This window comes from Engystomops pustulosus, chromosome 2, assembly GCF_040894005.1.
Source record: "Engystomops pustulosus chromosome 2, aEngPut4.maternal, whole genome shotgun sequence".
Taxonomy (NCBI): Eukaryota; Metazoa; Chordata; class Amphibia; order Anura; family Leptodactylidae; genus Engystomops; species Engystomops pustulosus.
In genome coordinates this window covers 7,084,341-7,110,732 of record NC_092412.1, presented here as the reverse complement: position 1 = coordinate 7,110,732, position 26,392 = coordinate 7,084,341, and the positions used below count along the sequence as shown (strand labels likewise).

Sequence of the window (26,392 nt, the reverse complement as noted above, 5' to 3'; positions counted from 1 at the left end):
GCGGCCATGGCGATGCTTTTTGTAGTGTAGCAGGGGATTTTTTTTTATTATATAGGGAAATGTCATTATAATTTTCGAAATATTTATTAATCTTCTTTTTGTACGTCCCTCATGAGGTCATAAAAGACCACTGTCGGACATTTTTCAAATTTTTTCCCCTGTTAGAGTGATGGCACATGAAGCGCTTTGAACCCGTTTTTAATCGTCTGTTCAAAAAAAAAGTATTCGTTTTTTTTAAAACGCATAGGTTTTTGACTGTTTTTTTTCATCTTTAATAAAGATAATTGGAAAAACCAGACAAAAACGGTCAAAAACTGATGCTTTTTGACGGACTGCTTAAAAACTGGCCAAAAACGGGTCCCAAACACTAACGTGTGACACCACTCTAAGGGTGATGAAACACGTGGCGTTTTTAGGCCGTTTTAAGTTGTGTGTTTTCATATCGTAGAAAACGCATGTGTTTTTGTTTTTTTTTTACCAGTTATCGGTGATGTCACCGAGTTCTCGCAAAACACTGGCGCATGCGCACTGCGCACGGGCGCAATACAAAGCGGACGCCCCTGCAAAATTAAGATACAGTGCGCATGCGCCAGTGCTTTACGAAAGTTTGGTGACGTCTCGCCGATCGTCATGGTGCGCCGAATGGGGTCATTTGATTAGTGTAAAAATGTTTTTTTTTTTGCCGAAACTGCGGATTTATCTGCCCTAACAAGACCACCTCCAGCATCAGCTTAAATACCCCAAGGAAAAGATATGTTTAGGTCAAAACGACCATGTTGGAAGTGGTAGGTTTCCCTTAACCAGATTTGTCAGAAGAAAAATAAAAAAATTATGCGTATGAAAAGACGGAGAACGTTAAAATGAACACGATTTTCTCCAAATTACTTGTATTGAGGAAAAGAAATGAAAGAATTCTATATAAATGAGGAATCTCCGTAATCGTGGCGACCCAGAGAATAAAAATAATATAATATTATAAATAAAAAATGGGAATTGTTCTCACCGTTAATTAGGTTTCCATTAGTCCACCATGACGGCCCCACTTGGAGGATGACCCCTTGACCTCTGTAGGGACAGGAAGCAGAGAAGTTAAATACCCCCCCCCCCCCCGCCTTTACCCTCCAGTAACTACACCGGCAGCGGATGCAACTCATTTATTGCATGATAAATCACACACAATTACCCAGTAAAGTACAGTAATAATAGATGTGGGTGGGATTATATACGGGCTGTCATATGCGTCCCCCATGACGGCCCCACTTGGAGACATAACGGGAAGGGACAACAGCTTGTAACACTTTTCTACCGAAAGCCAACTCTTTCGTGTTCTGTAGGTGTAACCTATAGGGCTTTACAAATGTTAACTGGCTAGACCATGTTGCTGCCCTACAGATCTCATTAATGGAGGCCACCGGGGAATGTAATAATCTTGCTGGGATTCAGATTTGACTTTTTCCAATCTATGATCCGGCCTAGTTGTCTGAGAATGGTAATTGTAAAATCCCTGTGTTGGATTAGCTCCTGTTCAGATCGTCCAGATATAGAACTATAACTATCTTCGCCTCTCTACATCCTGCCGTGGTCCCGCCCCTCCGTGACATCACACTCTGAGGGTCACATGACTAGTGGATAACGTTCTGTGTTCTGTCAGTCATAATTTTTGTCTGCAGGTAAGTAACAGAGTTTTTTTTAATTTAATACCCACCCAGGGGGTCATAGGAAGGGCACTATAGGAGGAGGCTGGAGGACAGGGCACTATAGGAGGAGGCTGGGGGACAGGGCACTATAGGAGGAGGCTGGAGGACAGGGCACTATAGGAGGAGGCTGGGGGACAGGGCACTATAGGAGGAGGCTGAAGGACAGGGCACTATAGGAGGAGGCTGGAGGACAGGGGACTATAGGAGGAGGCTGGGGGACAGGGCACTATAGGAGGAGGCTGGAGGACAGGGCACTATAGGAGGAGGCTGGGGGACAGGGCACTATAGGAGGAGGCTGAAGGACAGGGCACTATAGGAGGAGGCTGGAGGACAGGGGACTATAGGAGGAGGCTGGGGGACAGGGGACTATAGGAGGAGCCTGGAGGACAGGACACTATAGGAGGAGGCTGGAGGACAGGGCACTATAGGAGGAGGCAGGGGGACAGGACACTATAGGAGGAGGAGGCTGGAGGACAGGGGACTATAGGAGGAGGCTGGAGGACAGGGGACTATAGGAGGAGGCTGGAAGACGGGACTATAGGAGGAGGCTGGAGGACAGGGCACTATAGGAGGAGGCTGGAGACAGGGCACTATAGGAGGAGGCTGGAGGACAGGGGACTATAGGAGGAGGCTGGAGAACAGGATACTATAGGAGGAGGCTGGAGGACAGGGCACTATAGGAGGAGGCTGGAGGACAGGGCACTATAGGAGGAGGCTGGAGGACAGGGGACTATAGGAGGAGGCTGGGGAACAGGGGACTATAGGAGGAGGCTGGAGGACAGGGCACTATAGGAGGAGGCTGGAGGACAGGGGGCTTTAAGAGGAGGCTGGAGGACAGAGCACTATAGGAGGAGGCTGGAGGACAGGGCACTATAGGATGAGGCTGGAGGACAGGGCACTATAGAAGGAGGCTGGGGGACAGGGCACTATAGGAGGAGGCTGGAGGACAGGGCACTATAGGAGGAGGCTGGAGGACAGGGCACTATAGGAGGAGGCTGGAGGACAGGGGACTATAGGAGGAGGCTGGGGAACAGGATACTTTAGGAGGAGGCTGGAGGGCAGGGCACTATAGGAGGAGGCTGGAGGACAGGGCACTATAGGAGGAGGCTGGAGGACAGGGGACTATAGGAGGAGGCTGGAGGACAGGGCACTATAGGAGGAGGCTGGAGGACAGGGGACTATAGGAGGAGGCTGGAGGACAGGGGGCTATAAGAGGAGGCTGGAGGACAGAGCACTATAGGAGGAGGCTGGAGGACAGGGGACTATAGGAGGAGGCTGGAGGACAGGGCACTATAGGAGGAGGCTGGGGAACAGGACACTGTAGGAGGAGGAGGCTGGAGGACAGGGGACTATAGGAGGAGGCTGGAGGACAGGGCACTATAGAAGGAGGAGGCTGGAGGACAGGGCACTATAGGAGGCGGCTGGAGGACAGGGCACTATAGGAGGAGCCTGGAGGACAGAGAACTATAGGAGGCGGCTGGAGGACAGGGCACTATAGGAGGAGGCTGGAGGACAGGGCACTATAGGAGGCGGCTGGAGGACAGGGCACTATAGGAGGAGCCTGGAGGACAGAGAACTATAGGAGGAGGCTGGAGGACAGGGCACTATAGGAGGAGGCTGGGGGACAGGGCACTATAGGAGGAGGCTGGAGGACAGGGCACTATAGGAGGAGGCTGGAGGACAGGGGACTATAGGAGGAGGCTGGAGGACAGGGCACTATAGGAGGAGGCTGGAGGACAGGGCACTATAGGAGGAGGCTGGAGGACAGGGCACTATAGGAGGAGGCTGGAGGACAGGGCACTATAGGAGGAGGCTGGGGGACAGGGCACTATAGGAGGAGGCTGGAGGACAGGGCACTATAGGAGGAGGCTGGAGGACAGGGGACTATAGGAGGAGGCTGGAGGACAGGGCACTATAGGAGGAGGCTGGAGGACAGGGCACTATAGGAGGAGGTTGGAGGACAGAGCACTATAGGAGGAGGAGGCTGGAGGACAGGGCACTATAGGAGGAGGCTGGGGGAGATGGACGCAGCCCAGAATATGCCAAACTTAACAGATTGTTACATGAGGATACGCTTTGTAGATTTGGCTCCATCCATCGTTGAAATAATAAAAGACAGTTCATGTAACCTTATTTCAAGAGCAGCCATGTTGTCTCTTCGACTCTATTTTGGTGTCCCAATACAGGAGGGGTGGGGGTAGGAGTACAGATAGTATTGTGTATAAGTTTGGGGAGATAAAAATTCTACAAACATGTCCTGTCACCTGAAAACTATTCTGCCCTACAAAAGCTCAATGGCTCCTCCCCTTCCGCGCTTCGCCATGTGCCCGGACAGCAGGTTACATCCACATGTGGGGGGTCCACCATGTGACCTGACAGCGGGTTACACCCACATGTCGGGGGTCCGCCATGTGTCCAGACAGCGGGTTACATCCACATGTGGTGGGTCCGCCATGTGCCCAGACAGCAGGTTACATCCACATGTGGGGGGTCCGCCATGTGCCCGGACAGCAGGTTACATCCACATGTGGGGGGTCCGCCATGTGCCCGGACAGCGGGTTACATCCACATGTGGGGGTCCGCCATGTGCCCGGACAGCGGGTTACATCCACATGTGGGGGGTCCGCCATGTGCCCAGACAGCGGGTTACATCCACATGTGGGGGTCCGCCATGTGCCCGGACAGCAGGTTACATCCACAAGTGGTGGGTCCGCCATGTGCCCGGACAGCGGGTTACATCCACATGTGGGGGGTCCGCCATGTGCCCAGACAACAGGTTACACCCACATATGGGGGGTCCGCCATGTGCCCGGACAGCAGGTTACATCCACATGTGGTGGGTCCGCCATGTGCCCGGACAGCGGGTTACATCCACATATGGGGGGTCCGCCATGTGCCCGGACAGCGGGTTACATCCATATGTGGGGTGTCCGCCATGTGCCCAGATAGCGGGTTACATCCACATATGGGGGGTCCGCCATGTGCCCGGACAGCGGGTTACATCCACATGTGGGGGTCCGCCATGTGCCCAGACAGCGGGTTACATCCACATGTGGGGGGTCCGCCATGTGCCCAGACAGCGGGTTACATCCACATATGGGGGGTCCGGCCATGTGCCCCGACAGCAGGTTACATCCACATATGGGGGGTCCGCCATGTGCCCGGACAGCAGATTACATCCACATGTGGTGGGTCCGCCATGTGCCCAGACAGGGGTATTCCCACAAAGACAAGTTAGGCATTCGGCGATCCCCGTCATCTCCATACAGATTAATGGAGCAGAACGGTCATGCGCGGCTGTCTGCTCCATTACTCTCACCGAGCCTTTATTCACAGATGCACAGTAAAACTTACAGACAGGGGGCAGATTTACTTACCCGGCCCATTCGCGATCCAGTGGTGCGTTCTCTGAACAGGATTCGGGTCCGGACGGGAGTTATGAAGGTAGTTCCTCCGCCGTCCACCAGGTGGTGCTGCTGCGCTGAAAATCATCTGAATGCGCCGGAATACACCAAGCTGGACCAGATGAAGGTAAGCGCTTCCCAAGCGACACATTTTCGGTTTTTAAATGCGGCGGTTTTTCCGAATACGTCGGGTTTTTGTTCGGCCACGCCCCCCGATTTCCGTCGCGTGCATGCCAGCGCCGATGCGCCACAATCCGATCGCGTGCGCCAAAATCCCGGGGCAATTCAGGTACAATCGTCGCAAATCTGAAATATTCGGGTAACACGTTGGGAAAACACGAATCGGGCCCTTAGTAAATGACCCCCAGTGTGTGCCATGACGCAGCAGGGGCTTTGTACAAAGCACACAATAAATTAAGATAGACTCCTAGCACCTATCCTAACACTATGGCAGAATAAGTGCTACTCTAGCATTCTAAGGGGAAGGGGGTAAGTAGCTTTATTGAAAAATCACATACACACGAGGGAGGTGGGGGGGGATGGTAAGTCTTCTTCTTCCTGGATGCCTCAATCTGTGAAGAAAGAGGCAGGTCCCTTAACTCCCTAAATACAGTCCATATTTACAGTAAAACAAAAATGCAAAGTCCACAAGAGAAAAATGAAGAAGAATCTTGTCAGTCGTCTTCTTCTATGTCCACTCTGCTGTCAAGGGAGGCGTAGTCTCTGAGCTGGCTCAAGACTAGCCAGTGACAGTCCAGGATGGACAAAGTTTCTCCGTGTATTGTGAATCCTGGCATACCACAAGACATCTTTGAGGTAGTTCATAAGACGCCAGGCATCCTGGATGGCCCCCAACCATGTGGGTGCCTTGGAACAAAGCATAAAGTGCAGCAAGGCACGTCCTGGTGTTCCTGGGCACAGAAAGAAGCAGTTTGTGATCCATAAATGACAGGGTGGGGAGGCCCCCTGGATGGCCATCCATGACAGATGCCAGTTGTTAAGCCTTTCACACGACATGTTGGACCACACGGTGTCCATGGTGCTGGTGGTCAGCCCCGGAACTCACTCCACAATATGCTTGACTCTGATGAGTTTGTGGATAGTTTTGGGCTTCCACAGATCCGGCTTCAGTCCCTCCAGATGTTGATCCCTCATAAATTTCACCGCCCTGGCATAGTACCAGGGAGGATCCCAGTTGTAAGGGAAGGAGCTGTTCCACTTGTCCCAACCAAGCCTCAGTGGAAGAAGGAAAAAGCGGGACATGGACTTTCCGGCAGACTCCCTTGGTGTTCGCAGAGTTCTTCAGACTATGTCACAGACAAAAGAAATCCAAAGAAAAGTGGGGATGTCGGGGATGCCCTTACCCCTTTTCCGAGGCTCCATGTACATGACTGACCTTTTGACTCTTTGAACCCCAAACAAACTTAAACACAGTCCTGGTAATGGCCTTGTTGACTTTGGTCGTGGGCGGCCATGCCTGTGCCGTGTAGTGTAGCACAAGGCAGCACCTCGTTACGCAGGACCAATGCTTTCCCCATGAGGGTAAGCTGTCTGAGGGCCCACAGTCCAATCCTTTGGTTTACTGGCTCACTGTTTAGGCGAGCTCCATCACCGAACGCTGGTCAGCGCAGAAGGTGTTCACGTCGTCCATGTAGAGGGAGCACTTGACCTCGGCGTGTCCTGGTCCCGGTGCGGTGATCCCTCTGATCTCTCCTCTCGGCCGGATTCATTCTGCGAACAGCTCAATAACACAAACAAAGAGAAGAGGTGAAAGAGGACAGCCTTGTCTAACCCCTGAAAGGACAGGAAAGGGGTTTGTCTTCCAGCCGATCACCAACACCGTGCTGCAAATATCAGAATACATCAGGTTAACATAGGTACAAAACATTTTCCCCAAACCAAGCTTGTGCAGTACTTTACCCATGAATTCATGCGAGACTTGGTCGAAGGCCTTCTCCAGATCAAGGCTGACCTGGGCTGCGCGGATGTGGCGGCTTCTGATGTAATGCACCATGTCTCTCATTAAGACTAAACTGTCTGCCATCCTGCGGCCTGGAATGCCGCAGGTCTGGTCCGGGTGGATGATCTTCCCTATGACGACCTTCAGTCTGTTTGCTAGGACCTTTGGCAGGATCTTGTAGTACACGTTAAGGAACGCCAATTCTTCAGGTCACAACTCTCTCCCTTCCGCTTGCACAGAATCGTGTTCCATTACTCTCATGGAGCGACGAGGAGTCTGTCTGACCCCTCGTTTTCGCGATCTGTGGGGCTCAGCAAGTTAGGCCCTATCACCAGGACTTGTTTTCAGCTTAAAGAGTTTTCCCACAAAGACAACAGTTGGTGATAAGGGGTTAAGGAGGACCTGTCACCTGAATAATCTATCTAGGATGAAGGCTCCCTACCCCAGGAGTAGCAATGTTAAATTGCTAGCTTTATCAGAACATACCGATTAGCTAGGAAACACTGCAGGACATGGCCCTCAGAATGCCGGACCAAGCTTAAAGCGGTCTGGCATATTCATGTGGGGGTGGTCCGAGGAGGTGGTGACTGCTGTCAGTCACCGGCAGCACAGGGTGCGGGAGGGGCAGTCGGGGGGAGAAGCTAAGGAGATGGGAGCCCCTCGGACCGACGACCATAAGCTTGGTCTGGCATTCTGAGGGCCATGTACTACAGTGTTTCCTAGCTTATCGTATGTTCAGATAAAGATAGCAATTTAACACTGCTACACCTGGGGAAGGGCTAGCGAACTGCTTACTTGAGTAAGTGCTCCTAGATAGATTATATTCGGGTTGATAGGTCCTCTTTAAGTTTCAGGAAGAGAAAGTACATGATGTTCGAGACAGCAGAGAGATAGTCACTGGTGTTCTGCAGTAAGGTAGGGTTGATGTTACATGTAGAAATATATAGCTGGGTATCATCAGTGGAGAGACGACACTGGAAACCAAATCTGCTGATGGTCTGTCCGATGGCAGCAGTATAGAGGGAGAAGAGAAGAGGACATAGGACCGAGCCCTGAGGAACCTGACACTGATAGGAAGAGGAGGAGAGAGAGATCCAGAGAAGGAGACAGTGAGAGTGTGGTCAGAGAGAATGCAGTGTCCTTCAGGCCAATGGATCGAAGCCCCTCAGGAAGACCCGGTGGTCCAGAGTATCAAATGCTGCCGAGAGGTCCAGAAGAATGAGGAGCAGATTTTAGGGGACCAAGAAAGTAATCCGAGAGATAGCGGGTTATAGAGAATAGACAAGGTGTTCAAGGAGTTTGGGGATGAAAGGGAGATTAGAAACTGGTCAGTAGTTAGCAGCACTGGATGGATCCAGGGAAGGTTTCTTTACTGCCGGGGAGAGGTCTATGAGATGTGAGGGGATGGGGTCACTGATGCTATAGAGACACCGAGGGAAGAGGCTTTTATCCTCCTCTATATCACTCTCCATGATGGAGGAATCTGGGAGGCGACCTGTCCTGGAGAGACCTCCCCCTCATACCAATGCCCTCCTACACTGATCACATGATCTATGACACCATCACAGGTCCTCCATCCACCAGTCCTCCTCTATGCACATATACACCCTGCCGCTGCCCGTACAGGGACCTCACACTCCCAGGGTCACATGACTAGGGGATAGAGTGGAGGAGATAAGAGGTAAGTGATCAGAGGAGGTGGCCGGGAGATATGGGACAGGGACTACGGATTAGATTGCAGTAATCCGGGATGTGTAGTGCGTTACTGGTGTCTGATGTGCACCACCGGCCTCTGTACATAGAGAGAGACCCAGCAGTGACCGGTGATGAAGCTGTGTAGGTGGGATATGATGTAACGTGGTCAGAAACATTACACCTAGATGCTGATATAGTATTATACTATATACTATATGTAATATACTGGCTACTAGATCATTTCATACTTGTATGATGGAGACAGACAGCAACTACATATCTGCCCGGATCCTGGAGCTCACCCTGGAGATGATCTCCTTGATAACCGGAGAGGTGAGAGTCTCCCAGGACACGGCTCTTATCTCTAGGAATAACAGCGGGAAATGACTGGAGAGGTGAAGGATTCTTAGGATCTATGTAGTGATCAGTGTCTCCCCATACACAGGATTACACAGTAGTGAAGAAGTCGTCTGGTGAGTGTGTGACCCCCCGTGTGTCAGGAGGATGGACCCAGAGCCCCATCACCGAGCCTCCACCTCATTCACTGATACATGAGCAGAAGATCCTAGAACTTACCTCCAGGATCACTGAGCTGCTGAGCGGAGAGGTGAGCGCTGCCGGGAATGCTGGGACATTGTACAATAACACAAGGGAGGGGTCTGGGTGATGACTGTGTCATTGTGGGTGTCAGGTTCCTATAAGGTGTCAGGACGTCACTGTCTATTTCTCCATGGAGGAGTGGGAGTATATAGAAGGACACAAGGACCAGTACAAGGACATCATGATGGAGGACCACCAGCCCCTCACATCACCAGGTAAGAGGAGACCTTCCTGATTATAGAGGACAGAGCAGGTGTGAGGTCACCTCCTCCATCATCTCATCATCACATATAGACAATGTATCAGTCACTGTGTATATTCCCTATAGATGGATCCAGTCAGAGAAATCCACCAGAGAGATGTCCCAGTCCTGGAGATTCCCGGGATATTACACAGGAACCAGAGAGATGTCCCAGTCCTGGAGATTCCCGGGATATTACACAGGAACCAGAGAGATGTCCCAGTCCTGAAGATTCCCGAGATATTACACAGGAACCAGAGAGATGTCCCAGTCCTGAAGATTCCCGAGATATTAAAGAGGAACCAGAGAGATGTCCCAGTCCTGGAGATTCCCGAGATATTAAAAAGGAACCAGAGAGATGTCCCAGTCCTGGAGATTCCCGAGATATTAAAAAGGAACCAGAGAGATGTCCCAGTCCTGAAGATTCCCGAGATATTAAAAAGGAACCAGAGAGAGGTCCCAGTCCTGGAGATTCCCGGGATATTAAAGAGGAACCAGAGAGATGTCCCAGTCCTGGAGATTCCCGGGATATTACACAGGAACCAGAGAGATGTCCCAGTCCTGGAGATTCCCGAGATATTAAAGAGGAACCAGAGAGATGTCCCAGTCCTGGAGATTCCCGGGATATTACACAGGAACCAGAGAGATGTCCCAGTCCTGGAGATTCCCAAGATATTAAAATGGAACCAGAGAGATGTCCCAGTCCTGAAGATTCCCAAGATATTAAAGAGGAGCCGGAGGAGAACGTCCCACTGGATCATCAGGTAGATTGAGCTGAGATTCCTGTAAATCCTCTATAGATTGATGTTATGGAGCTTCTACTTACCTCAGTGGAGAGTGTGTCTATGTGTTCACTGATGAGTGTGACAGGTTGAGCCTCAGATGGTCTGAGTCCCTTCTTCTACACTGCGATTTACCCAAATATATATCCTAGACTAAGAATATAACAATCAAACCCACTTCAGGGACCTTGGGACAAAATGGGGCACATTTACTTACCCGGCCCATTCGCGATCCAGCGGCGCGTTCTCTGCACAGGATTCGGGTCCGGCTGGGATTTAAGATGGTAGTTCCTCCGCCGTCCACCAGGTGGCGCTGCAGCGCCGAAAATAATCTTAACGCCCCGGAATGCACCATCCCATAGAAGGTGAAGGTGAGCGCTCCCCAAGCGACACATTTTCGGTTTTTAAATGCGGCGGTTTTTCCGAATACGTCGGGTTCTCGTTCGGCCACGCCCCCCCGATTTCTGTCGCGCGCATGCCGGCCCCGATGCGCCACAATCCGATCGCGTGCGCCAAAAACCCGGGGCAATTCATGTACAAGCGGCGCAAATCGGAAATATTCGGGTAACACGTCGGGAAAACGCGAATCGGGCCCTTAGTAAATGACCCCCAATGTCTCCAGTGCACAACGTCCCGCTCTATGCTGCTGTGTTTTATGAATGTTATTAATCACATAGACTTGTTTCTGTCGTCTTTTTGACATTTTTGATGAAAGAATAATTCTCATTTTTAATTATGTGACTTTAAGTGTTTCTATTTTCTTCATTACACACAAATGAAAATGAAGGTGTTTTATTATGAAAGCAGTGATGTCCCTCAGGATCAACTAAAATCATTTTATTCAGCAAAATTCCAAAAATCTTTATGTTAATGTGTAGGGATTCTGGATCCTGGATAATGATATTGATCCTGTCTAATCATAACTGGAGGAGACCCTTCTACCTCTACGACACATTGGCACTTACCTTATCTTTTACAGGAAACTTCTGGTGGAAGGAGGAGCGGAGAGGAAATCCCCTCATCAGTGACAGAGGAGGGTAAGAGCCTTTCATGTATCTTGTGGGTTATTCTTCCCTTATACATTGCAGGAGGAGGTTACATCTTAAAGGGATTAGCTACTATTTTACATAAATTGTCTTTACTGCCTTGTAGATAATCCCTGAATGTTCATTGATTGATTCAGCAGTCCTGCTACTTACTTTTGTCCTGTTTCCAGAACCTCTATGCTTTTTTTATACTCTGCAGAATAGGTGGAGCTGTAGCAGCAGGAATAACTCATCCTGCTCCCTCCCTCTTGCTGTCTCTGTTATTACGGATGGACTGTTATAGAGAGGGCGTGACGTCACATGGACAACCAGGAGCAGAGACTGAAGCTGTGTATATATGCAGGGTGCACCGTGCTCAGAACAGGGAAAGGCTGAGGCTCACAGGAGAGATTTATTGAAAAGTGTCCAACTCCTGTAATGGTGGAGATGTAGATAAGTTATCAAGTGATAAGTAGGACCTGGAGATTATTTTCTGCCAGATCTGGTCCTCAGCATGGAGTTCTCTAACAAAGTAGAACGTATCTTGGACATTTTGGATTGTTGGGTAGTGAGGAGATGACAGGGAAATAATTTTGCACTGGGGTGGTGAAGGGACCAGGTTATCAACTTGAATATATAAAATATTCCATTATTTACTTCCACTTGTTAAAGGAAATTTACCATAAGGAATCGACTTTTGGAAATATTCCCCATCCGGGCCGCAGCCGCATTCCTTTTTTCACCAATTCTTGGATGCAGCTGCTGCTGATAGTAAGTTTAATCCTCAAATATACGGATTAATTTTAGAGGCTACTGGGGTGTGGAGTAGCCTCAGACTTTGTAGACACTACAAACCCGTCTTTACACACTGCAGCCCCTTCTTCTAGCGCATCTTCAGCAGCCATTGCTCTGCACAAGCGCAGTAGCTCCTGCTCCACTGCCGGTGACACATCTGCTGCGTGAGGGCTTGCGCAGTAGCTTTCATTCGTCTGTAGGGCCGGGTCTGTAGTGGCTGCTGGGGGTGCGGAGTAGCCTTCACCCCTGAGCTGTCTGAGCCTACTCCACGACCCCAGTAGCCTTTGAAATTAATTTGCATATTTGAGGATTAAACTTTATTCCGGCAGCAGATGATCCAAGAATTAGGGAAAAATCGAATGCAGCTGCTGCCCGGACAGGGACACTACCATGAGGAATCTTTCCATAAGTAGATTTCTCGTGGTAGATTTCCTTTCAAACATTCTGGAAAGAAACCAAGGACCAAGGTGTCATCTGCCCCTGATCGTGTTACCATCATGGCTGGACCTGTAGTTTTGGAGGTTTGATGGGTCTAATGGTCACGTGATCAGTCATCAGTCACATGACGTAGTACATATGTCTATACCGGCCTCTGATCTGTCGGCTGTACGCTGATACACGTCTGTTGTACAGATATACATTATTTTGTATTGTTGTTTCTTTTCGGGTGAAGACCAGATGAATAGTGTCCATCCACCTCTTCCTTCATCTTCCTGCCATGAAGTGGACGACAAGGAATCAGAAGTTGGCAAAACAGGACAACATGAAAAGTTTCTTACAAGGGAAACGCCCTTTTCTTGTTCAGAATGTGGGAAATGTTTCCCCTGCAAGTCAAAGCTTGTTCGACATCAGAGAACTCACACAGGGGAGAAGCCGTTTTCATGTTCAGAATGCGGTAAATGCTTCAACTTTAAATCAAAACTTGTTGAACATCAGAGAACTCACACAGGGGAGAAGCCGTTTTCATGTTCAGAATGCGGGAAACGTTTTCCATATAAAAGAGGTCTTACGGAACATATGAAAACTCACACAAGGGAGACGCCTTTTCAATGTTCAAAATGTGGGAAATGTTTCATCCAGAAGTCAATACTTGTTGAACATCAGAAGGTTCACACAAGGGAGAAGCCATTTCCATGTTCAGAATGTGGGAAATGTTTCCCCTGCAAGTCAAAACTTGTTCAACATCAGAGAATTCACACAGGGGAGAAACCGTTTTCATGTTTACAATGTGGTAAATGTTTCAGTCGCAAATCACAACTTGTTCAACATCAGAGAACTCACACAGGGGAGAAGCCGTTTTCATGTTCAGAATGCGGTAAATGCTTCAACTTCAAATCAAAACTTGTTGAACATCAGAGGTCTCACACGGGGGAGAAGCCGTTTTCATGTTCAGAATGCGGGAAATGTTTTAGACAGAAAGGCGTTCTTACGGAACATTTGAAAACTCACACAGGGGAGAAGCCTTTTCAATGTTCAGAATGTGGGAAATGTTTCATCCAGAAGTCAAAACTTGTTGAACATCAGAAGGTTCACACAAGTGAGAAGCCATTTCCATGTTCAGAATGTGGGAAATGTTTCCCCTGCAAGTCAAAACTTGTTCAACATCAGAGAACTCACACAGGGGAGAAGCCGTTTTCATGTTTACAATGTGGTAAATGTTTCAGTCACAAATCACAACTTGTTCTACATCAGAGAATTCACACAGGGGAGAAGCCAATTTCATGTTCAGAATGCGGGAAATGTTTCAGTCGCAAATCACAACTTGTTGTACATCAGAGAATTCACACAGGGGAGAAGCCAATTACATGTTCAGAATGTGGTAAATGTTTCAACTTCAAATCAGAACTTGTTCAACATCAGAGAACTCACACAGGGGAGAAGCCGTTTTCATGTTCAGTATGCGGGAAATGTTTTACACAGAATAGCGGTCTTACGGCACATTCAAAGTCTCACACAGAGGAGCAGCCATTTTCATGTTCAGAATGTGGTAAATGCTTCAGCGGCAGATCACTACTTGTTAAACATCAGAGAACTCACACAGGGGAGAAGCCAATTTCATGTTCAGAATGTGGTAAATGTTTCAACTTCAAATCAGAACTTGATCAACATCAGAGAACTCACACAGGGGAGAAGCCGTTTTCATGTTCAGTATGCGGGAAATGTTTTACACAGAATAGCGGTCTTACGGCACATTCGAAATCTCACACGGGGGAGAAGCCATTTTCATGTTCAGAATGTGGTAAATGCTTCAGCAGCAGATCACTACTTGTTGAACATCAGTGGTCTCATATAGGGGAGAAGCCATTTCCATGTTCAGAATGCGGGAAATGTTTCATATTCAAATCACAACTTGTTCAACATCAGAGAATTCACACAGGGGAGAAGCCATTTTCATGTTCAGAATGTGGGAAATGTTTCAACTTCAAATCACAACTTGTTCAACATAGGAGAATTCACACAGGGGAGAAGCCATTTTCATGTTCAGAATGCGGGAAATTTTTCTACTTCAAATCAGAACTTTTTCTACATCAGAGAACTCACACAGGGGAGAAGCCGTTTTCATGTTCAGAATGCGGGAAATGTTTCAACTTCAAATCACAACTTGTTCTACATCAGAGAATTCACACAGGGGTGAAGCCGTTTTCATGTTCAGTATGTGGGAAATGTTTTACACAAAAAGGCAGTCTTGCAGCACATTCGAAAACTCACACAACGGAGAAGCCATTTTCCTGTTCAGAATGTGCTAAATCGTTCAGCTGCAGATCACTACTTGTTAAACATCAGAGGTCTCACACAGGGGAGAGTCAGATTTCATGTTCAGAATGTGGTAAATGGTTCAGCTGCAGATCAGTACTTGTTAAACATCAGAGAACTCACACAGGGGAGAAGCCATTTTCATGTTCAGAATGCGGGAAACGTTTTCCATATAAAAGCGGTCTTACGGCACATTTGAAAACTCACACAGGGGAGAAGCCATTTTCATGTAAGATGTCACCAGAAGAGAAAGCCTGATGATTCATCAGATAAATCACCCGGGGAGAAGAAGATTTCAGAATGTAGGACATGTTTCCGATATGAAGAAGATCCCTTGAAAGCTCGAAAGGAAAACCCATTTTTATGTGTAAACGTCTTCTTTGTAAATGAAATCTTAAAGCGCAAACTCTAATAAAACCATTTTTGCACACATCAGTAGCTCTTCCTGTGATGTGGAGCAGCTTTACCTTATACCTTCGTTACCGATGTTCTGCCGTTTCTTTTCCATCCTTCTCACTATCGGTGCTGCTTATCTTTGAAAGACCGTAGAGTAATCACACAAGAAACTAGATGGTTTTTGTTTGCTGGAAGGGAAAGGGGTTGCTCCCTGCTCACTCTGGAGGGAGGCGGAGGTCACATGATGCTCTCTGTGTGTAGCTAGCAGGAGAGCCTTGCGTCTGTGCAGATAAGTGGATGCATAAGTCTCCTGTAAAGAATAGTGAGGTAGATTTCCCTTATCTCCTCCATTCTAGTATGTGATTCGGCAGAACTTTCTATGTCTCTTTCTGTATGACACATCTTGAGTAGCAATCTCCCTTCTCTGCAGCCCCTCCCCCGCCTTCTGCTCCCCAGACACTATCTACACCACAGGGAAGCTGTGAAGCCTTAGTGTTCACACAGCACAAAGCTTCATGTAACTTCATGGGAAGTGAGGGCAGCTTATAACTGGTATTCCCAACAAGTTTCTTGTTTTTTCGAATCCGTCGGGTTTTCGTTCGGCCACGCCCCCTGATTTCCGTCGCGTGCATGCCAGCACCGAAGCATCACAATCCAATCGCGTGCGCCAAAATCCCAGGGAAAATTGGCGCAAATTCAGAAATATTTGTGTAACACGTCGGGAAAACGCGAATCGGGCCCTTAGTAAATGACCCCCAATGTATCAGAACTAAAATGGACTATTTTAGAAGAGGTAGAAGCTAAGATAAAGAGAGTATGAAAAGACGCCGACTCCAACGAGAAGTCCACTGGATTTATAAATTTGAAACTTTTTAATATATTTCTTTGAATTAAAATAATGCATCCGCCTCCTTTTATTTGTGTGAGGGAATGTCTTCTTCTAAACAGGAAGATCTTTCTCCGTACAAAAAGTCTTTTTCTTCATATTAATTTTTTAATGTTTATTGTGAAATTTTTTTGCAGCCAAGATTTTTGTGAATTTTTGTATTTATAGATAAATGAACAATGTATATAGAAGTATACTTATGTGTCCTCCATGTCTGAGGAAGGAGGCGTGACCTCCGAAACGTCGCAAGAAATCATGAAGAAGTGACTGATGGAATGAAACTTACCTTGTGCTAAAACTACCTGTGAACCATCTCTACAAGCCACGGTACAGTGAAACTCTAAGGGAATTGTGTTGATACAACCCGTATTGAATAACAAAGGACACTATCAAGAGGTATATCCTCAGAAGGGAATGACGAATATCATGTATTTTTCCATATGATGTATTCTTGTAAATGGATTTTTTGAAAGAAATATATAAAGCAAAACATTTTTAATGAAAGATATTTATAGTGGTGATTTTGCCTTTTTTGAACTGCTTCTATCTCCCAGCATAGGGATCTCCTCCCCATCCTGGGGGTTGTTAAATAACGGGGTAAGAGGCCCTTCAGTCTGACCAGGGAGTCGCGGTAAGAGAGAATGTGTGAACCCCTCAGGTCGTTGAGCCGGCTGCAGCCACGGGATAGTCTGAAGGTAGGGATGGGTAAGATCTGTCTCTCAGGACACCCACTGTTTGGATACATTGTGATAATACCAGTCAGTTCGGCGTATGGTGAGCACGGTATCTCAGTGATATAGTTTAGGGTCTGGGAGGCCCACCCCACTGCAGATTTAGGTCCGGCCAGAGTAGCATAGCTGATCCGACTTGTCCCACCTCCCCATGCGAATCTCCGGAAGACTGAGCGAAGGCCAGTGAAGAAGGAGCCCCGGTGGCGGATCGGTAGTGTTGGGTATAGGTATAGGAATCGGGGAATTACATCCATTTTGAGAACGTTAATCCTCCCATCCATGAGTGGTTGCTATTATGGTATCTGGCCAGGTCCCTTATTGTACAGTCTAGAAGAGTCTTGTAGTTAAGGTTGGAAAGTCGGAAAGAGTTCTGCCGGGATATCTAACCCTAAGTAGCAAATATGTGATTTCTGCCATTTGTAGGGGAATTGGGACGCCAAGTGGGATGCCTCCACCTTGGGGAGGGAAACGTTTAGGGCCTCTGATTTGGACAAATTAACTTTAAATTTACTGAGGAGGCCAAATCGAGTAAATTCCAATAAGATAGATGGAAAGGAGACCCGAGACTGTGACACATACAAGAGCAGGACGTCTGCATAGATAGAATAGAATAGAATAGAATGCTTTATTGTCCCCATAGGGGAAATTGACTTTGTCACAACGACAACAGCAACACCTCCATCCATGATCACAATTACACATATATACAAAACAGTAAGATACAACGTACATATACATATAAATAATAACAATTATTATAAAAGAGTCAATAAAAAGTTAAAAAGGAGAAAAACACAATGGTTACAGATATTAATTTCTTGCCCATGTTAACTAGTACAATTGCCCTCGGTATAAAGGAATTTTTAAAACGATTCGTTCTACATTTCATATGCAGAAACCGGTCACTAAATGTGCTACGTTGACCCATCAGTGTGTTATGTAATGGGTTTTTCTCATCACATACAATGGACTTAAATTTAGAGAGCACAAGCGCACACAAGACTGACTCCCAATCCTCTATCTTAGTGCCAACAATTGAGTTCACCTTCCTAATCAGTTTCTTAAATTTGTTTAAGTCAGTCGTACGAGCATTATTTCCCCAACATACCACCGCATAGAATAAGACACTTCCAATTACAGACTGATAAAAGGACAACAACATCCTACGGCCCACATCAAAGGACCTGAGCGATCTTAAAAAGTACAGTCTCCCGGACGCCTTTTTATACAATTTCTCTGAATTTATATGCCACAATAACTTATCATCCAGATAGACGCCCAGATACTTATAGTTTGTGACGCGTTCCACTGCGACACCCCTAATCTTTGTAGGTTCACCATCAGTATCACGTTCTTTTCGGAAACTAATTACCATTTCCTTGGTCTTAGATAGATTCAATTCCAAGCCATTTGTGTCGCACCATTCCGAGAACAGGTCAATGGTCGACCAGTACTCAGACAAATCTCCCTCTTTTATACACCCTATTATCGCAGTGTCATCCGAATATTTCTGCAGGAAACACTCACTTCTATTTTTTTTAAAATCTGCAGTGTAGATGGTGAATAGAAACGGGGCAAGAACAGTCCCCTGTGGGGCTCCAATGTTACTCACAGCCACATCCGACACCGTGTTTCCAATTTTCACCTTCTGCGGTCTTAATATCAGATAATTAAAGATCCACTGAATTAGGCCAGAACCAACCCCCATTTTACCCAATTTCTGACATAAACGTTTCGGGATAATCCTATTAAAAGCACTCCCAAAGTCGAAAAACATTATCCTGATCTCAGACCCCGGCTCGTCCAAATGCATGTATACCCTGTGAAGCATATAAAGAATCGCATCCTCCACACCCAGACGTGGTTGGTATGCAAATTGTAGAGGGTCAAGATACGGTTCAACTACTTCAGCAAGATGTCTCAAAATAAAACGCTCAAAAACCTTCATAATTATTGGTGTTAACGCTATCGGGCGGTAGTCATTTGGTTCTCTCGGAGCCCTGACCTTTTGTACCGGAATAATACACGACGTCTTCCATAACGTAGGAACCACAGCAGCTGAAATACTACGATTAAACAGTTCACAGAAAACAGGACCAAGTTCCCCAGAGCACATTCGAAGGATCTTCGCGCTTACACAGTCCGGACCTGACGACTTTCTAACCTTTAATTTCTTTAATTCACCTATTACATCCTCTGCCAGAATTGAAAGACCAACATCATTATTGGCCCTACTTCCCAATCCATCATCATCTTCGTCAATGTCCCCATCACAATCGGAACATGGGTTCCCTTCCCCTGTACTAAACCGATTAAAAAAGGAGTTCAAGGCATCTGCATTATCTCTATCCCCTGAAAAACCACCCGTCTTTGCTTGCATCCCTGTTATTAATTTCATACCCTTCCAGACCTCGCTGACCTGGTTGGCAGCCAATTTGCCTTCCAGTTTCTCTTTATATCTATTTTTACATTCCCGAATCATAACTTTAACCTGCTTCAGTGAGTCCCTATACAGGTCCCCATCCTTTACCTGGAATGCTTTATGTTTCTGCTTCAGCAGAACTTGAAGCTCTTTAGTAACCCATGGTTTAGAATTAGGGTATTTCCTAATAGTCTTAACTGGCACTATAGAACCTACACAGAAGTTAATGTAATCAGTCACCGTGTCCACACACATGTTAATGTCCCCTTCAGACTCACTAAGGAACAGGTCCCAATCTGTTGTCAAAAAGCATGACTGTAATTCACACTCCACTTCCTCAGACCACACATTGACCTGGAAAGAACTAATCGGTTTACTGTGTCTCACCGAGTAGTACTTGGGGTATAACAGGGTTAAATTATGGTCAGATCTTCCTAACGGGGGCAGAGTAACTGGACGATAAGCATCTTTAACATTGACCAACAACAAATCCAGGACATTCTCTCCTCTGGTTGGGTTGGTGACATATTGCCAGAACTTTGGAAATAGTTTTTTCCCGTCCACGTGATTAAAGTCACCCGTGACGATTATCAAACCATCCGGGTACCTAGTTTGCATATCTCCAGCCACCGCTTGCAGAGTGTCACCCGCAGTTTCTCTATTTGCAGAAGGGGGGATATATGTGACAATCACCACAACTACTGTAAATTCCCTTGGTAGATATATAGGTCGAATTGCTACTACCAAAATCTCAATGTCCTTACAACAATGCTGACCACGAATCGTTACCTGTCCCTTTGGACACCAGGAATCGTTGGTATATACCATTACACCCCCACCCCGGCCTTTACCACTTAGCCCAGACCTGTCCAGCCTAAAAAGACTAAACCCTGGCAGGGACACCGATGCATCAGTGATATTTTCGTGCAGCCATGTCTCTGAAAAACACAGCAAACAGCAGTTGGAGATGGACTTTTTATACATAACTAGGCTTTGCAGCTCATCAATTTTATTCACGATGGACCGGACGTTCCCTGTCAGTATGGAGGGAATAAATGGTTTCATCCCTCTCTTTGATATTTTACACTTTCTTCCACCCTTACAACCCCTATACGGTCTCATCACTTCTTTCGGTACCCATGGTCTTCTGAGACAACCCTTTGGAATTCCTTTCTTAATAACAATTAACATGTATCTTGACCACACAATTCTTGAGTTCCCCTTATCCAACCCGTTTATACTTCTCACTACAGGTTCTATCCCATCAGCACGATTACAGACCTTAATGTTATGCCCAACCTTACACTGCTCAAGGTTACTGATGTTAATACAATTAATCCCCCTAACATCTTCAGAGGGTGACAATATGGATGCAGATCGGCTGTACCCTAGCCACTTTAGAGTTTCTTCACAACTAGGTTCATGCACCAAACCGTAATCCTCGGACCTGGCCAGACAAGGCAGAGACCCATAATCGGAGTTTTTACCATATACCCATTTAGGAGCTAGCGGTACCCAGTCTGACCCCTTTGGGATCCCATCACTGGCCATAGTATAGTCCATCTCGGTTTTAATCCAGTGGCAGCTACCCGAACATTTCCTGTCCTGAGCACTCCCATTTGAGAACCGAGGGACCTCATACTGATAGCCGACAGGCCCCATACAGGGGGAGGTTACATCCCGAAAACCAGGATCATCCCTAACCCCCCAATTAGCCAAGACATTCGGGCAACCACCATTGCCCCCCAGGTACTGGTCTCTCCAAGGGCTCTTACCTTTACTGCCGTATCCAGAGTCCAAGGCTACGCGCTTTCCATCAGGGCACCATGCGTCTCCAGATTGCCATTCCGGTACATCCAAATTCAATGTAGAGTCCTGCGTCGATATAGAGTCCTGCATCAATATAAGGTTCTGCGTCAATATAGAGTTCTGCATCAGTATAGAGTTCTGCATCAATATAGAGTTCTGCATCAATATAGAATCCGGTAGCAGGTCTGTTGGTCAAACAGCAGCAGCGGGACTGTTGGTCAGACAGTAGGACAATAGGCAGCGGGTCTGTTGGTCAAACAGCAGGAGCAGTAATCAGCGGACTGATGGTCAGAAACAGCAGGAGCAATAAGCAACGGGGCTGTTGGTCAGACAGCAGGAGCAATAAGCAGCGGGTCTGTTGGTCAAACAGCAAGAGCAGTAAGCAGCGGTCTGTTGGTCAAACAGCAGGAACAATAGACAGCGAGTCTGTTGGTCAAACAGCTGGAGCAATAACAGCGGGTCTGTTGATAAAATGGCAGGAGCGATAGGAAGCAGGTCTGTTGGGCAAACAGTAGAAGCGATAGGGAGGAAGATAGATGGTGGCCTTGTATTGTTTAGAGCCCATGCAGACTGGGATTCCCACGCAGGGCTACAGCCAGGTGTCCCATAACCGTAATGTGCAGGAGTGGAGAAAGGGGGCAACCCTCGCGAGTTCTATTCTTGATCAGGAATGGTGTGGAGGAGATTCCGTTAGTTCTGAGGACCCATCTCCATTTGGTCCAGAGCCGCCCATAGGAATCCCCTAGGAAGGGGACGCTAGGGAGCGTCGCCGCCATTTTGTTAAAGTCCAGGTGTCGTTAACCTCATGGGGTCGCGGACAGAGCCGGACTCCCGGCCTGAAATGCCGACAAAGGAAGAGTCATCTGAACCGATCGCTCTCCTGGACCAGAGGGTTAAGAGGAGAATCCTCGCGCCACACAATCGCGTCCCAATTGGATGGAAGGACCGGAGGAGAGATTTCTCTATTCCCTGCCCCGTGTAGGGACAAGAAGACACTGGAGTGTAGATGCAGGGGGTGGGTGTTTAACTTCTCTGCTGCCTGTCCCTACAGAGGTCAAGGGGTCACCCTCCAAGTGGGGCCGTCATGGGGGACGCAATGGAAAAAAAATCTTACCAAAAATTGATGATTTTCATTTTCTCCACCAACAAATAGTTAATAAAATCTTATCAATTAGCTATAGAGGCTCCAAAATGATGTACCAGAAAAGTGCATTTCATGTGGCAAAAAACAAATAAGCCCCTACAGGTCCACATTAACCCGTTCACGACCTGTGACGTAATAGCACGTCACGGGTCGGCCACGGGTGCATGGAGAGGGCTCACGCGCTGAGCCCTCTCCATAGCCGGTAAGTCTTTGCTGCATATTGCAGCAAAGGCTTGCCGGTAACACCCGCGATCGGTGCTGGCAAAGCTTCTTTTCGAGGATCGCCGCTCCCCGTGACGTCATCGAGGAGCTGCGATCCGTCGCCATGGTAGCATCGGGTCTCACGAAGACCCGAGTCTACTTCGGGTTAACTCATGCATTACAATGTGCTATCAACACAGTGTAATGTATGAGGAGTAAAATCCCCATATACTGCTGTACTGTAGAGGCTGGGCCCTCTTCACACAGAGATGGGCTTTACTGCATATCGCAGTCAGTGTTTGCAGCGATCGAGGGTGTTAACCTCTTCTTTGCTGCCGGCAGAGTCACCGACAGCACTGAAAGCACGGGCGCCGCCATGTTACCATCGATCATCGCTTCCCTGAATGATCGGTTGCTATGACAGCCTTGGGTCTTCATCTGACCCGAGGCTGAATGGCTTCTGCATATCCGTTACAATAAGCCAGTGGCTAATTGTAACGTATACTGTGCAGAAATGCCATATACTGCGATACAGTGGTATTGCAGTATACGGTAGGAATGATCTGACTATGTAGGGTTAATGTACCCTAGAGGGTCTAAGAAATAGGTAAAAAAAAAAAAGTTAAAAAAATGTAAAAAATTAATAAAATATTAAAAGTTCAAATCCCCCCCTTTCCCTAGAACTGATATAAAACATAATAAACAGTAGAAATCGCAGACACATCCGGTATCGCCGCGTCCCAAAATGGCCGATCTATCAAAATATAAAAACAGTTATAACCGGTGGTGACCTCCAAGACGGGAAATGGCGCCCAAATGTCCGAAACGCGACTTTTACACCTTTTTACATGACATAAAAATGAAATGTGATCAAAATGTTGCACAGACCTCAAAATGGTAACAATGAAGACATTGACTCATTTCGCAAAAAAAATGACCCCTCCCCCAGCTCCGTGCACCAAAGTATGAAAAGGTTATTAGCGTCAGAAGATGGAAAAATGTTTTTTTCCTTTATCGTATACATTTGTTTAATTTTTGAAAATGTATTAAAATGCAATAAAACCTATATAAATCCGGTATCACCGGACGTGTTATTTGGAGCGCAGAGTGAAAGTCGTAAAAACTGAGCCCACAAGAACGCATGTGCATTGTCACTATCGTTGTCCCGCCCCTCAGTGACATCACACTCTTAGCTGAAGAAATTATGCAGCAACCACATCATATTTTGTCTGCAGGTAAGTAACAGAGTTTTTTTTAATTTTAATAAACACCCAAGCGGTCATAGGAAGAGAAGGATAGAGGTCAGAGGAATGCAAGAGGAGGCCACAGGAGGAGGAGGCTGGAGGACAAGAGGAGGCTGGAGGACAGGGCGCTGTAGGAGGAGGCTGGAGGACAGGAGGCTACAGGAGGAGGCTGGAGGACAGGGGCTACAGGAGGAAGCTGGAGGACAGGTGGCTACAGGGGGAGGCTGGAGGACAGGGGGCTACAGGAGGAGGCTGGAGGACAGGGCGCTACAGGAGGAGGCTGGAGGACAGGGGGCTATAAGAGGAGGCTGGAGGACAGGGGGCTACAAGAGGAGGCTGGAGGACAGGGGGCTACAAGAGGAGGACAGGAGGAGGCTGGAGGACAGGGCGCTACAGGAGGAGGCTGGAGGACAGGGGGCTACAAGAGGAGGCTGGAGGACAGGAGGCTACAGGAGGAGGCTGGAGGACAGGAGATACAGGAGGAGGCTGGAGGACAGGAGATACAGGAGGAGGCTGGAGGACAGGAGGCCACAATATTTGGGGGATAGAGAATAGGGGCCACACCATGTGAGGAGGAGTATTACAAAGAGTGACAAGTTCTTTGGATTTCATGCAATACAAACGTATATAAAGAGTTAAATATCAAAAGATTATACTCACAGCACTGTCAGCTGTCATTGATGAGCTCCGGCACACAAAATCTTCACGGGCTTATCAACTTACAACTCTGTCCATCATCCCTGATGACCTTCCGGCAGGTCGGGGTCTTCACGGATTATCACCAAGCAGTAGAAAGACAAGTATCATCAGGTTTGTTCCCAAAGCGTCCTACGGGCACCCAATAGCTCGCTCTCAATTCTTTCAAATCTACCTCTAGGTGACAGTCCCGAGGTTTTATACCCTATGTCTGTGTCAGCAAACTATGTGTTTCTCATCATCCTCCTAATGGTAGAGTTTCCCATGAAAGTGGCCAATTTCCACTGGGTTAGCACCCCAGGAGATGGACGCGCCCCAGGAGATGGACGCGCCCCAGGAGATATATGCGCCCCAGGAGATGGACACATCCCAGGAGATGGACGCATTCCAGGAGATGGACGCGCCCCAGGAGATGGACACATCCCAGGAGATGGACGTATCCCAGAATATGCCAAACTTAACAGATTGTTACATGAGGATACGCTTTGTAGATTTGGCTCCATCCATAGTTGAAATAATAAAAGACAGTTCATGTAACCTTATTTCAAGAGCAGCCATGTTGTCTCTTCGACTCTATTTTGGTGATGGACGCATCCCAGGACATGGACGCATCCCAGGAGATGGACGCGTCCCAGGAGATGGACGCGTTCCAGGAGATAGACGCATCCCAGGAGATGGACGTATCCCAGGAGATGGACGCATTCCAGGAGATGGACGTATCCCAGGAGATAGACGCATCCAAGGAGATGGACACGCCCCAGGAGATGGAAGCGCTCCAGGAGATGGACGCGCCCCAGGAGATAGATGCACCCCAGGAGATGGACACATCCCAGGAGATGGACGCGCCCCAGGAGATGGACGCGCCCCAGGAGATGGAAGCGCCCCAGGAGATGGACGCGCACCAGGAGATGGACGCGCCCCAGGAGATAGACGCACCCCAGGAGATGGACGCGCCCCAGGAGATAGATGCACCCCAGGAGATGGACACGTCCCAGGAGATGGACGCGTCCCAGGAGATGGACGCAACCCAGGAGATAGACGCGTCCCAGGAGATAGACGCGTCCCAGGAGATAGACGCATCCCAGGAGATAGACGCATCCCAGGAGATAGACACATCCCAGTAGATGGACGCGTCCCAGGAGATAGACGCATCCCAGGAGATAGACACATCCCAGTAGATGGACGCGTCCCAGGAGATAGACGCGTCCCAGGAGATGGACGCGTCCTAGGAGATAGACGCAACCCAGGAGATAGACGCGCCCCATGAGATAGACGCATCCCAGGAGATAGACGCATCCCAGGAGATAGACGCATCCCAGGAGATAGACGCATCCCAGGAGATAGACGCATCCCAGGAGATAGACGCATCCCAGGAGATAGACACATCCCAGTAGATGGACGCATCCCAGGAGATAGACACATCCCAGTAGATGGACGCGTCCCAGGAGATAGACGCATCCCAGGAGATGGACGTATCCCAGGAGATGGACGCAACCCATGAGATAGACGCATCCCAGAAGATGGACGTATCCCAGGAGATGGACGCATCCCAGGAGATGGACGCATCCCAGGAGATGGACGCACCCCAGGAGATGGACGCACCCCAGGAGATGGACGCATCCCAGAATATGCCAAACTTAACAGATTGTTAGATGAGGATACGCTTTGTAGATTTGGCTCCATCCATAGTTGAAATAATAAAAGACAGTTCATGTAACCTTATTTCAAGAGCAGCCATGTTGTCTCTTCGACTCTATTTTGGTGTCCCACTAGCAGGTTACATCCATATGTGGGGCGTCCCCCATGTGCCCTGACAGCGGGTTACATCCACATGTGGGGGGTCCGCCATGTGCCCAGACAGCGGGTTACATCCACATGTAGAGGGTCCGCCATGTGCCCAGACAGCGGGT

At 48.0% G+C, this 26,392-nt stretch overlaps 3 protein-coding genes across 6 annotated transcripts in view; 1 reads left to right on the top strand and 2 right to left on the bottom strand.

The window, feature by feature from the left end:
- Positions 1-16,716, top strand: part of LOC140119781 (uncharacterized) — a 69,223-nt gene extending 52,507 nt beyond the window's left edge. The window contains exons 1-3 of one of the 4 annotated variants that reach the window (XM_072139138.1): positions 8,628-8,742; positions 11,359-11,416; positions 12,873-16,716. In XM_072139138.1, the coding sequence (XP_071995239.1) occupies positions 12,878-15,211 (2,334 nt within the window). In that variant the 5' untranslated portion in view covers positions 8,628-8,742; positions 11,359-11,416; positions 12,873-12,877 and the 3' untranslated portion in view covers positions 15,212-16,716. Of the gene's footprint in view, positions 1-8,627; positions 8,743-8,869; positions 10,362-11,358; positions 11,417-12,872 lie in introns of those variants that run through there. The other 3 variants (XM_072139135.1, XM_072139136.1, XM_072139139.1) reach the window with 3 other exon arrangements.
- The window catches only part of LOC140119779 (uncharacterized), a 654,457-nt gene that overhangs the window by 443,642 nt on the left and 184,423 nt on the right, over positions 1-26,392 (bottom strand). The gene's annotated exons all lie outside the window — the stretch shown is intronic.
- LOC140119822 (uncharacterized) overlaps positions 1-26,392 on the bottom strand; it is a 661,039-nt gene that overhangs the window by 531,003 nt on the left and 103,644 nt on the right. The gene's annotated exons all lie outside the window — the stretch shown is intronic.